The 13,494-nt window shown below is 40.0% G+C and overlaps 1 protein-coding gene across 2 annotated transcripts in view; it reads left to right on the top strand.

Annotated features, from left to right (window-relative positions):
• Window positions 1-13,494, top strand: part of TSNARE1 (t-SNARE domain containing 1) — a 362,567-nt gene that overhangs the window by 41,365 nt on the left and 307,708 nt on the right. For both annotated transcript variants that reach the window (XM_026047164.1, XM_026047163.1), the window contains exon 2: window positions 7,912-8,034. In XM_026047164.1, the coding sequence (XP_025902949.1) occupies window positions 7,950-8,034 (85 nt within the window). In that variant the 5' untranslated portion in view covers window positions 7,912-7,949. The remainder of the gene's footprint in view (window positions 1-7,911; window positions 8,035-13,494) is intronic.

The following is a 13,494-nucleotide window of genomic DNA, read 5'->3' as shown; positions in this document are numbered from 1 at the left end:
CTCCTCCCACCAAATATTAAGCTTCTGAGACCACTGACTGCTATCAACTTCCTTAGTCTTGGCAGGAAATCTGAAATGGAGATATCAGGTGGTTTACTGTTTCTTGATGCTTCATGACTAAAAGGTGAAAGACTCTTGAATTTCCAGCTGTGTACTATCTCTTTCCACTAGACTCTGCTTTTTCTCATTTGACCTTCTGCAGGTTGTATTCATAACACAGCTATCAGTGAATATTCTTCTAAATGGGAATTTAGGCTTGTATATACAGACTATAGTAATAGCTTTAATAGCTTTAGGAAATGATGTACTGGAAACTAGTTGTGTGAGCAGGACACAAACACTGAGTAACCTATTACTTGATTATTTTAAGAGTCCCATTTTTACCTTGTATCTGCTTTCCGAAAGCATTGAACATGTATCAATCAAGACGATCCTGTGGACTCAAAATTGCTTATCAGCCTCTGCTGTATTTTTCCTTATTCTTCTGAAATTGGGTGCTAATTTGTAAGTTAATGCTTTTGTTAATCTTAATGTCTGAGTTAATGTCTTTGGTTTTTGTCCATTTCTACATGCATCTTTTGTACTTCATCAGTTTGCTCTAAAGTCACAGCAGCAAACTAGACACCAATTTCTACTTCTTTGTGTTACTCCTTCCTGTTTGTTTACTGCAAATAGGTGTTAATATTCATCTTTTGTAACCCCTGAAAAGGCAGATGAAACCTGGATTCTGAACTGACTGGAAATTTAATTTTGCTGTTCACTGAAATATGTAATACTTCTGTGTTTGTCTAGCATATGGATAGATTAAGACTGTTCTACATGCAAGGTTCACAAAAAGCAGACAACGTGACAAAAAACAGCAGTTAGAAAAAGGCAATAAAAGAAAAAAAAAAGGAAAGAAAAACCTTGGTGGATTAGAACAGGCGCTATTCAGATCATTAATAGTAGGGAGATTCAGTGTTGGAGGCTGTATAGATCATTTTCTCCTGCAGGAGCCAGAAGAAATATTGTTTAACCATTATTTTAATGTCAGCTTAAAGAATAGGAAGAATGACATCACTTCTCGATCAAACTGAGCTAACAGTGACCTAGGAATGAATAAGTCATCTGGGTGTAGCCACTCATATAGCCTGAGGTTGAATAGAAAATGTTACACACAACTCTATGGCAATAGACTTTAAAATATCTTGGGTCTCCCTCAAAGAAGTCTTTCTTACTTTTTTTCTTGATCTAAATACCTCTGTATCATACAAACCTGATTGCTTCCCTGAGTGAAAAGAAATTTCGGTCCTAGGAGTTGACCTTGCTACTGCAATCTCTTTGTCATTTATCACACTTGGCTCCTGCTCTTGGGAGCCAAACTGTTTTTTGTGTGCACTGCCTTGTTGCTGCTTTGAAGAAGGAAGGCATCCATCTTTCCATGACATCTGTGATCTTTTTGATGGAAGACTTTCTCTAGCAGCCCTAAATAGCTCCCTTTGCTCCCTTGAAGTTTATACAACAAGGACCGAGGTCTATGAATCTGAGATTCCCAAGCCAAACAACATATATCCAGCCCTCATTCTTGGCATTTGCCTAAGGCCAACCTCTCTCTAGTGACGTACTGCTCGTTTGCAGACTGTCTTGGATTCTTTTCTTAAGAAGACTTGCAATAGACTAGATGTGTAAGAAAACTTTGCTTTTTGAAGTGGCACCTGGGACTGACATGAAAGGAGCACAACAGGCTTCCAGATTGCTTGTCTCATCTCTGTTCTTAGTGCTTCTAATAAACGGACGTTTGTGCAATATGAAATGAATACCAGTGATTTGCAGGCAATCATTCCTTTCCATTTTTATTACTTGTGATTTCCCTCTCCTTTATGTTGTCTGACGATCTATCAGATCCACAGGCCACAGATGTCAAGAGGAGGTCTTAGACTGGATCTGCAATGAGTTTGGGGTGAAGGAGGTACCTTGTGATTGACAGGAAAGGGTCATATATATATTTGATGAGTGTTATTAGCCGCAAATCAGAGGTATTGTTGACTGATGACAGAATGGATGAGGCAGTAACAATCTGTGCTGGGGCTGCCTAGTGTTGTGGGGCTCCTGGAAAAATGAAATTAAGTGAAGTTTGCAATCAAGTATAATGTTATCAGCCACAGCACTTGGTGTCATCCAAATTGGAAGTACAGTGAACCAGCTGACTCTGTGGCTCAAAATTTATCATATTAAAATATGTGGAGGTCTTATCCTGCCATCTCTGACTTCGCAGTCTGTCATGGCACTATTTATTTCAGACACAACCTCCTCCACTCCTGCAAACATGTATAGTGGCATCTATACCAAAAGGAAGAAAAGCTAACTCTATTCAAAAGAAGTCTTTGAAAAGGAAGGATTCAAAAAATAGAATTTTCTCATTGTTTCTGAGCTGATCTCCAGAGTAGCTGAAGAAGCTTTTTCTCTGGATAATCCATGCTGTTTTTACTTTGCGCCTACTCTACAATGCCTTAAGGCTGTGGGCGTTCTCTTAGCTCTGTAGTACACTTCAGATGGAGGAGGGTGGGCAAGAGCGTGTTTTGCTGTATTGAGTCATATTGTTTACAGTCATAAGTGACGTTGTGCTTGTCAAGTAGTACATATGTGTCTCTTGAAGTTTCTGGTAGCCAAGCTGATTTGTAGAAAGTCTGTAGATATCATGTCTTGGGCTTTTTATCTGTTGCCTTATTTTGTGCCTTACCAACATAGACTAGAGAATGTGCTCTTCAGGGCATTGTTATCAGCATGATTTCAGGTACCAAGGAAGGTACCATTGGTATTCATATTTACTTGGAAGTACAAGGAAGGTACCATTGGTATTCATATTTATTTGGGATGCAAGTGGAAGGAAGCACATGTATTGTCATCTAGTGAGATACCTCTTCTGTCCGCTACCCATTGGACATCAGTTGTGGACCATTTTTACTGAGCCATCACTTCCTACCAATCACTTATTCAGTACCTGCACGGCTTCCTTGCCTTGGCTTTTCAAAGCTGCCCAAGAACTGAATGTTAATATTGCAGACATCACAGAAAATCAAAAAGAGCATAAATTACCTCAAAACCATATCCTGAAAGAAGAAAGTCATCCCCTGCAGCTATTCTGATTGACCTCTGACAGTTGTGTTACAAGGTTCAGTGAGCACTCAGGGATTTGTGCAATTACACCTACTCAATATTAAAACCATTGATTTTAAAAAAAAATGTTTTAACATTAGAACTTGCTCATAAATTCAGACTTTCTGAGAAAAAAAGAGAAGGGAGTTTTTCCAGGTAAACAGCATAGAGGTTTATTGAGTTTTATTTCTATTAATTGAAGAAATCCCCCAAAAGATTCCGGAAACTTGCAGGACTGTGACATGAGTGGCAGAATCAAGTTTGAGGAGGAACCCATTAGAGGGGATTTGGAAATACAGTACAATTTACAAGAACTTTTATATTAAGTTAATCCTAGCCCCTTGCAATTCTCTGCATTTCACAGGCAGAGAAACAGAGATATTGATACAGAAAGCAAGAACATGCTGAGTGCTCTGCCTTCATCCTGTGATTTGTGCTGGTAAACAAGGATCATAATGAGAAATGAAAGGGAATCAATCTGTTTAGTTCATCTGAGGGAAGGTTAAGAGGCAGCTGAGAGTTCAAATAGCAGAGTTCAAGAGATGAGGAGATACAGCTCTTTAACAGAGTGGATGGGGCTGGTCTTTCATCATCAGGAGCCATGAAGTCTGTTATGGAAAGAGTTGACCCCAGTCTGGCCAGAGGCTGTAGAGGTTGATGGGTAAAGCTGATTTGTGTGAAATAATCTGTTCTCTTTACAAAGAAGGTCAGACTGGATGGTACAAGGATTCCATCTAGTCTACAAACCTCAGAAAATGTATCTAAAGTTGGTCATCCAAAATGGATGTGTCATCATCACTGTTCACTTCTGCAAGGCCCTGATGGATGGGCTTCTCCATCAGCAAGGCATTAGAAAAGCTGGGAATAAAGTACAGGGGTCTTGAGTGCCAGACCATTGCTCTCACTGCCGCTTGCATTCATAGATGGCAGGTGTTCATTATCCAGGCTGTGAGTAAAATTTAGGGCAAGGAAGTTACCTGAATACCTGGTCCTGGCTTACACGGGATCTCACTTAATCCACTACTGAATTCCTGATGTTCTTTCCCCAGAAATCTGGACAGTCTTGCAATGTGTGTGCACTCTGATCTATGTGAATACAAGACTTATCTGTCTGGATATTGCATATCAGAGACCACTTTTGCAATGGATCACATGGTCTGTGTGCTGTTTTCATTTTAGAGCTATTCCTTTTTTTGTCCATTGTGAATGAAGAAAATGTTTTATTCCTTGCATTTGTGCAGCAGTATCGCACAGATCTGAATGTTCATGTTTCCCAGTCAGTCTTCCCTTCTGAAAACAACTCCATTTATTCTGTGTTTCCTAGCGGGTAAAGTTTTCTTGACCTTTTGTCATCCTTAGGGCTACTTCTAGAATGGTTTCTGGTAAAATCTTTCCTAGAGTGTATTACCTACCGCTGAAGGCTTTGGAATATAAAGTCAAACAAAAGGATTAAGACTTGAAGGTTTTAATTGCATTTATACATCCCTTGATGTGTCTGATACTTCTGTAGAAAATGTGACTGTGTAATCATGTTGGACTTGCAGTCCTGTAGTAACCGTAGGTCCTTTTCAGCTATTTTGTTTCCTGGTCATTGGCAATGCCTGGTCATTCTCCATCCTTTGTGCAGTGTTTTTGCTTCTTTCTAAATGCAGCTCCTTGCGGTTAACATAAATTACACAGCATCTTATTTTCTTAGTTATCACTCCTGCTTGGTTAGGATGTCTATGATTTCAGTAGCTGTCATTTAGCCTCCTTGTTGGACATCAGGTCTGTGTTTAATATGTCTGAGGCCTGTTCCATCACTGCTCTCATATTAAAAACACCAAATGGAACTAGTCCTGGGGGGAGGCTTGGTGGAACCTATTTAATTGTTTGGTTATGACAGTCCATTTTTGAACCAAAATGTGCCTCCCTCACATGCTTTTCCCCAATATGCTTTTTGTGCCATTCCAGGACACCTCATAATAACAAAAACAAAACAAAACAAAATTTTTTTTTTGCTACTTTGACTCTGCAACCTGTATACTTGATTCAGAAAGAAATTGATACCAGTTTGATATGATTTGTTGCCAAATATGTGTTGGTTTTTACTCTGGTTTTGTTTGTTTGTTTTTAATCTACAGATATTGTCATTGAGTTTGTTCTTACCAATGTCTTTCTGGTCATTCGAAGTTAATCTGGAAAAAAACCTTAGAAGGAAAGTCATAGAATCATGAAGTGGTTGAGACTGTCTACTCCAGCTCCATCTAGTCACATACAGCAGGTTGCTTATGGTCAAGTCTAGTTGGGTTTTGATATCTCCAAGTATGAAGACTCTACAGCCTCCATAACCTCTCATACATCTTCTTGTTGACATGTTTAATTGCCCTTAGATCAGCTTCCCTGAGGAGCAGGAAATGAAAGAATTGGGAGGCACTGAGGGAATGGAAAGGAAAATGCTTTTCCTGCCAGTCAAAGGAGAGATACAGAGATCTGCTCTCAAATTTTGCTGTAAATATAGTACTGCAGTGCAAGAATGTGATTCTGGAGTTCTGTGAATAAGGAGTATTTCAATGGGTTAAGTGGGAGGGAAGTGGTTGTTTCTACAAAGGTTGGTTAAGATGAAACAAGTATTTCAAGTAATTCTTTTTATTGTTTAAAGAGAGAGAGAAAATAAAGGTTTTAAAATGAAAATGTGCTTTGAAAGAAGAAAAAAAAAAATCAGCATTTGGAATTTTCTGAAGAGCTTTTCTTTTCCCACTCTTCCATGCCACTCTATTTTTGTTTTCTTTTACTCCGTTTGTTTTATGTGGCCTTGAGGAAAGTCAGTACAGCAGCATAAGCTTCCACTTGCCCCATCTCTAAAAAGGAAGTTTGCTTCCTATTTCTTTTCCCTCGTACAAGGATCAGCCACTGTCTGGAGGTAGTCTTCCATCCATTATGTTCTCCTCCTACCCTGCCTACAGCTTTCTTAATCCATAAGAAAAGAGGAAAAACAAGATATAAAATAAGAAGAAAATAAGATAAAACTTAAGAGTTTTTTCCAGTATATTGGAAACCTTTTATTTGCCAATGTTTTCATTTAACTTTTTACTCTCATTGACTTTTTTTTCAGTTTACCCAGCACACATACATGTCATACACACACATCCCTTTTCCTTCTGCCTACCTGGGTACACTGAGGCTGTGTGAGGAGCCTCATCCAGAATTTTCTCAGTTTTTCTTTGTTCTTTTTTTTTTCTTTTTTTTTTTCTTGTATTTAAATGTTTAAAAAGATGAAAAGAGAAAACGAAATACAAGAGCTGCCGAAACAGTTGTCTCATCAGATTGAGGGGATAGTTGGAGATTTCTAGTGCTCTGCTCTTCAAGATGAACCTGGGAAAGGAGTAACTTCAGTGCACAGCACACTGCTGAGCCAGTGCACCCTCTGCTGTAGTAACCAACAAGGCCTTGAATTAATAAATCATATGGAGTTTGGGAGATCATGTGGACATTGGGGCTCCAGGATAACAGGGGGTCATGATTAATAATCTGGCCATGTATCAGAAAGCTCTTCCAAATCAGAGGCTGTTCTCAGCATTTTGCAATCAGAGTGAAGGTGTCTGGTCCCAGCCATGTGCCTCCAGTATTAGAGCCAAACATGAAGCCTTGGGCATCCCCTTGCCTTGCTGTCCACTCCAGCATCTTCTGCCATAGCAGTGATGGGTTGCAAATACTTATTGGCAAGAGATACTTGAAGGCTTGGGTTTTGAAGAGGTCCTTCATTTAAAAAGTGGCATTTTTAAGGCAAAGCAGCTCAGTACATGGATGACAGATGCTATTTCCAGTCATCTCATGCCAACTTGTCCACCCTACTGGACAGTTCAGTGCTATTCTACTGCAGATTCATGCTATTGCTTATGATGAAGGATTACCTAATGGTAGTGTTGTATTCTCTCCTTTTCAGTGAACAAGTCATTCTCCCCAGCTTACAGACTGTCCTTTTTTTTTTTTTTTTTTTTTTTTTTTTTTTTTTTTTTCCAGGAAACAGCTTCGGGATTTAGTACTGTTGCTGTGTTTTGTTCCATGCTCTATCCATGCTCTTCCTTTGCCATCATCTCTTCCATGCTTTAGGGTTGAGATACTTTTAAGACCTAAGAACCCCTTTGTATGCTGAAAAATGCCCAAGGATGTTGGTGAGAAGACGTCTGTGGTGGGAAGGGAGAAGAGAGAGGCTTTCTTTGCTAGAACCTTATTGATTTAAATCTAGGTCTTGCAGCATTATGTTTTTTTCCCTTTAAAAACAGAAAAAAAAATCCTTCTGGCTCCAATATTTATGCTAGAGGGCCAGGAGCTTATAATATAGCAGTAAACTGTCCCTTTTGAGAGCTCATCAAGTCTGCAGTATGATAGATAGGCTCCCAGGCATCTCCATAGTGTAATGTTCCAGAAGACAGCTTTACCCTGGTTTTTGATAGAGTGCCCAGTGTTTGTCTACGAGCTCGCGATCTCGAAGCATTTTGTGAACAGGGAGGAATTAAAGTCCTGCCATGGCCAAAACAGATAAATGGTTATCCTTTATCACTGGAGAAAATAAGGCGCAGAGAGGTCAAATGACTTGGTTGCCCTCGAGATCAGCTAGAGGCCACGAGAGTGGGATTTTAGTGCCTCTTTCCCTGGCTGGTAGGTAACCTGAAATTTAGAAATAGGTCTGTAAGTCTGTGCTTTTTCATTTGCCGTTTGTTGTTGTTGTCAGAGTACCGGGATTTAACTGACTTTTAACCCGTGTCACATGTGTCCTTTCCTCTGTTTTCACAGGTTTAAAATAAAATCCTGCATTCACTGCTATCTAGAAAATGTCTTATGGATCCATTGATGGGAGTGCATTTGGAAGCAGGAACCCATTTGGAGGCCCTTCAAGACAAGGCTATCAACCTCTTGGTAAAGTATCGATCTCTTGCTGTAATTTACTTTACCTGACTTTCTAGGGAGTGAAGTTTTACGTGTTCATGCTCAAAGTGTCTGCTGCGTTTCAGTAGCTAAATATCACCTGCTCCCCAGAGGTAATTTCTGCATAACGATTTCCAAAGGTGAAGGCCAAGGTGTTGGGTTGATTTGTAGCACGAGCCACCTCAGCATGCTCAGGATCTGAAGGTGCAATGTATCTTGTTGCTTGCTGTGGAAGAACATCACCAATTTGGATTTTGGAGACTTTTCTGGGGAATTAAAGAAGAAATGAAGCATGATCTCCAGACAAACCTGTCTCTGCTATCACCTCCCAACATCTCTGTGCAAAGGTTGTCCCAGTGGTTGCTCTCTGGCTGGCTGTGGGTCCATTAGTGATGGGAGTAGATGGGAGATATGCAGAGCAGGTGCTTTTACTGCTGGGGAGGCTGCTTTGATCTGGGGAGTGTGCTCAGATGTGGCAGTGGGGAAACCAGACTTGCTCAGGAAATGCAGAGAACTGTGGACAAGTGTTTTGCAAATACCTGCAAATTCCAGCTTTGTGATATGTTTTGAAGCAAAGTCAAGATTTAGTCTCCTTATCTGTTCCCGCCTTCCCTGAAGGGACTCTAGAAAAACTAAAGTGCAAAGGCAGAAGCATCCAGATGTCAGCCTGTGTTTTTGAAACAATCTCTAATGCACAGTGTAAAGCTATGCTATGTTAAAATAAATTAAAATATACACATAATACAATGCTTTGTTAAAATAAAGTAAAATATATGCATAATACAATTGTCATTAAAAAGTCATTAAAATTCCCATTTTTTTTGGTGCAAATTGTCATTTGCACAAAAATGATGATAACCTCTAGTTGTCGAAGGTCTTTGCTCTAGCATGGTCCCTTCCTGACACAGGCAAGCTCCCAGCCCTGTTGGTGAGATGCTGTACGGCCATGCCTGCATTTATATAGCCTGGCTTATGGCAAACCTTCTTAGCTTTAGCAGCATCTTCATCATGTTGTGTTTAATTTTGGGACTGGCTCTGGGCAAAGCCTGGCTTTGATGGAGGTGTCACTCGTGCCTCAGACCTCTGCAGGAGCATCAGGGATTGAGATCTCTGCTAGATGTCAAAGGGCTTCGTTTTCACTTGGCTCTTGGAAAACAGTCACCCTTCTCTTAAGTTGCTTTCAGTGCTATTCATTAAGCCCGACTTCAGCTTCTGAGTTGTCAAGGTTGCAAATGGTCTTGGGAAGTGTTTTGTTGTTTTGCAAATAGCTGCTCCCACTGGATAAGAATAAAAAGGCAGTATAAAGATTTCTATTGGTTTTCTGCTTTCTTATGAATTTTGGCTTTTTTTTTCTCTTTTTCTTTTCTTTAAGCGCAGAGAAGGTATTGAATTAAGTGTGAGTTGTCTGTTCAGTTTTAAATAGTGTTTTTCAGACTATTCTACAAGGAAAAGTTTAAAGCATAAAGGAAGGAAGAATGGGGTATCTGGGCATAATAAAAGCACCGTAAGAAAAGAGAATCAAAATGTGGAATAGACAAACAATAAATCTCAATGCATTGCAATTCTGTTTAAAAACGTGAATAGTTTTTGTACTGCACAAAATGATCCTTTTTTTTTTTTTTTTTTTTTTCTAATACAAACACAGAATAAATGAAGGCATTTGGAATCCGTAAATATTTGAATAGGTATCCCGTCATGCTCAGCTCACCCATCGTTTGGGGGCTAAGTAAAGTGACCCATGTAACGGTGGAGCCTCCTTGGGGGACTGTGAAAAAGCAAAAGCAAGCAGAGAAACAACAGCTTTCGTAACATAATCAGGGTGCTCCTCCTATATCCTACATCCTATATCCCATATCCATTGCAGATGTGTTGTGAGGGGGCTCCCAAGGTGCGTCTTTCATTGTCTTCTCCCCAGGTATTGTCATTAACTAAATGATGGGAGAGATTGATGTGGAATGGGGCTCCAGAAATAGAGCAGATATTTCTTTTTTGAGCTTTTCCACGTATTAGCTGTGTTGCACAGAAATTTAGAAAGTAGGTGTGAAAATGAGCAGAAAACAGGCCCTTAAAAGCATCTTGAACACTTCTTTTCCCCGCATATTCCTTTTTTTAACATCAGAATGGAGAAAAAAAGAAAGAAATGACTTCATACGATTTTTTTTTTTTTTAAGTAGCTGATAAGTCCTGTTTGAAGTGGATGGAGACCAAACTCTGCACTGCAGCAGGACTTCACCCCTGAAATGCTCGACCTGTCCACCCACGGTGGGCTTTTTTGGGGGAAAGATGAACAAAAGCTGCTGTACGCAGGAAGCCACAGAGGTCAGGACATTCAAAGAGCTCAAATTAAAATACCACTCGCCAGGAAATTTTTAAAACTGCTTTTATTAACCTTACCATGCCCTGGGCATTAAAAGCCAGATTTGAATGGGAGAAGGTAATTTTGAATCCCAGAGGTGTGATGCTTTTCAAGTGCGGTGAAGCTCAAGGGGGTGTTGGGTCAAGTGGTTAATTTTACGATGATTTTGTCAAGGCTGTTTTTCCTCAGGTCGCTCATGAAGACAGCTCATGAAGAGTTGTATTCAAGATGTATCGCCCTTGCTGCTGTCTCTTTGACTGTTAGGTTGGTTATCTTGTCAAAGAACAAGAAATTAAATCGCTTCATGACAGTTGTTCTTGGCAGTGTTCGCTGGGTATTTATCACCTAATTATCATTTAGATACTTGAAATTCATTGTTAAATAATTTGTTCTAACATTTTTCCTGGAATCAGGTCTATAATTTTCTTTGTCCTCCTCTTTGTAATATCTACTCGCCACTGAGGCACACCATCCAGCTTTTGGATGTCAAGTTGCACGTAAGTGCTGGTAAAGTTAATGCACGATAGCAGTATCTTGCTGGCAGCCTGAACTGAATTTGGCTCCAGTTTATGCTAGCTCTGGAGCAGGTGGCCCTGTGGGGCTAAAGGTAAAAAGGCACAAAACTAGTGTGAGATCTTGCAGGATCTCGCCGGGGATGCTGTGGCAGTAGCAGCTGGGTAGCCAGTGCACATGGTTCTGAAGGGGAATAATGGATTCTTAGGGGGAATAACGGGTGATATTCCCTCAAAAAAATCAGGGAGTTCACATCCCTTGGTTTGCACTTCTTGGTTTCCTTTCCCTGTTTTCATGGGAAGACCTGCATGCTCCTCAACCTGCTGAGAAGAGTGATTGCTGGTGGAAATTTCATTGACAAACTCAAAGAGTGCCCCAGATCAGTGGTAGGTTCTTCCAGAGCTTGCCCTCATGGTAGAGCAAGCAGGCTCTATTGATGTACTGCCTTTTCCAATGAGTTAATGCTGACAGTACTGAGAAACCTGGACCTTGGACATGATCGATCCTGCCAACCAGGTTGTCGTCCTCTCGGATGCTGTGTTCAGGTAGGGAGGAAGAGCTCTACTGCTCATGTCTCTTTTCAGCTTTGCTGTCTCTTCTTGCAAATATGAGGCTGATGACGAAGGGTACGAAGGAATTCACCGCTGGCTTTGCATCTTGTTACTGCAACACACTTAAACTTCTAAGTACACAAATAGTCCCACTGTGGTTCATTAGCGTTGAGCAGGTGGTTAATCCTTTTACTGCTTAATATTCATTTCTCAAATGACTTTCGGTGAAGACAGCGCTGAAACCTTTGGCCGTTGCAGCCACGTGGTGTGGGAGATGGGCTGGCTCTGTCTGTGGCAACTGCTTGTGTTACCGGAGAAGCAAGGGACCCAACCACCTGTTTAAGCATTCCTAAAATTAAGTGTTATGCAAAGGAGGGATGAAACAAGGCCTCCCTCGGTAATAAAACCAATAAAACCAAAATGTGTGTTTTGGATGGAGTCTCTTAAGTATATAATGAAAGTAAATGCTTAAAGTGTGACCTCTGTAACACCTTTTAGCTGTGATTTCTAGGTTGTTTTCCAAATATGAATCCCAGTTGTCACCTGATCTGTAAAGAAAGTGATATTACCTGTGTTTTGTACAGTGTTTGTGAGGATCTTAATGACTGCCTTTTGCTCCTGGGTCTTTGGTCCTACTGTAGTGGGAGGGTTTCCTTAAACTTAGGGACAGGCAAAAGTATAGGACTCAAGTGGTATGAAATAAGTCATTAATTGGCCTGAAATGAAGAACTTACCCAAGCTCAGATGTGTGCAATTCTAAAAATCCTAATAAGGTGATTACTCCCACTAGACAACTCAAAAAGCCTTTATGGCATCTGCAGAGGAATTGTTTCATATTGTTTTTTTTGCTATTGAGCAAGACTTCAGAACACTAACAATTTGTTTCCTTGGTCCAGTTTCAGTGAATTTAGAGATATTCTCAGTTTTCCATCCAGTTCTTAGAGATCTTAGTGGTGATTTAATGAATTAATAAACCTAAACATAAGAAAACATATTAAAGAATAATGAACAACTTGTTTTATAGCAAAAGGAATTGCCAGGAGAATTAACTTTGAAACCAGAATTAACTTTGAAGTTGTTTGTTTTGAAAACCTCTGCCCTTATCCCTGCTAGCAATTTTAACATTATAATAAATGTTTAGCTATAAGCTCAGTGCTTCAGTGAAGTTAAGTGGAAAAATGCATTTTATATAACTAGCAAAACTAGAAAACCCCATTGGAGTAAAACGTTTTAATGAAATATGCTATGGTGAGCTGTACAACCTCATAGTGCTTAAAAAGAGAAAAAAGTAAACATACTGAAAAGGCAAAAGAAAAAAAAGACCTCTTAGGTAAAGATAATTTTTTTCCTCTAGGTTTTGTATTTGCTAGTCATCTTATCTTTGTCATCCAAAGCTATTTTACCATCAATATGTAAAGAAAAGAAAAAAAAAAAAAAAATCATACCCAGGACTCCCAGTCTTTAAAGCAAAGCCTGCAAACAAAACCACAAACCTCTCCTTAGGCAATATTCAGCTAGAAATACATTTAAACATCTCATCCTCTCTGCATCTTGTTCCATTTTCCACCTGATTACAGCCAAATTAGAAGCAGCTTAAGAAGATCCTCTCTCTGTGCTCTTCGTCGTATTGACATCAATATCTTCACAGCAAAGACATGCTTGTGGTTTGTTTAGTCTCTCATAAACTCCAAAACTGAGGCCTTACTCCTCGGATGTGTTTCTGGGTGGAAAGACATTCCTTTAATAGCAGAGACTGACCTGGGCTTTAATTTTGGGCACCTCATATCTGTGTATCTCAGTCCTGCTGCCCTATTTCTTGAGGTCTTTCAGTTCTTTCCCTATGATGGGGACTGAAAAGAAAATGGCTCCAGGAGCAGGTTGCTATTGCTAGAACAACTTTGTCCCATCTATGTTACATTCCCCATCCTATTCTTTGGAAGATACTGACAGTTTTGCTGTCCTTATGGCTTGCTATAAAGTCACCAAGTTTTTGCCTGTTCCTAGCAGGAAACGTAGGACCTTCAGTGAGGC

Source organism: Nothoprocta perdicaria, unplaced genomic scaffold, assembly GCF_003342845.1.
Source record: "Nothoprocta perdicaria isolate Ctin4 unplaced genomic scaffold, notPer1 scaffold_48, whole genome shotgun sequence".
Classification (NCBI taxonomy): domain Eukaryota; kingdom Metazoa; phylum Chordata; class Aves; order Tinamiformes; family Tinamidae; genus Nothoprocta; species Nothoprocta perdicaria.
This window is presented reverse-complemented; position numbering and strand designations above follow the sequence as displayed.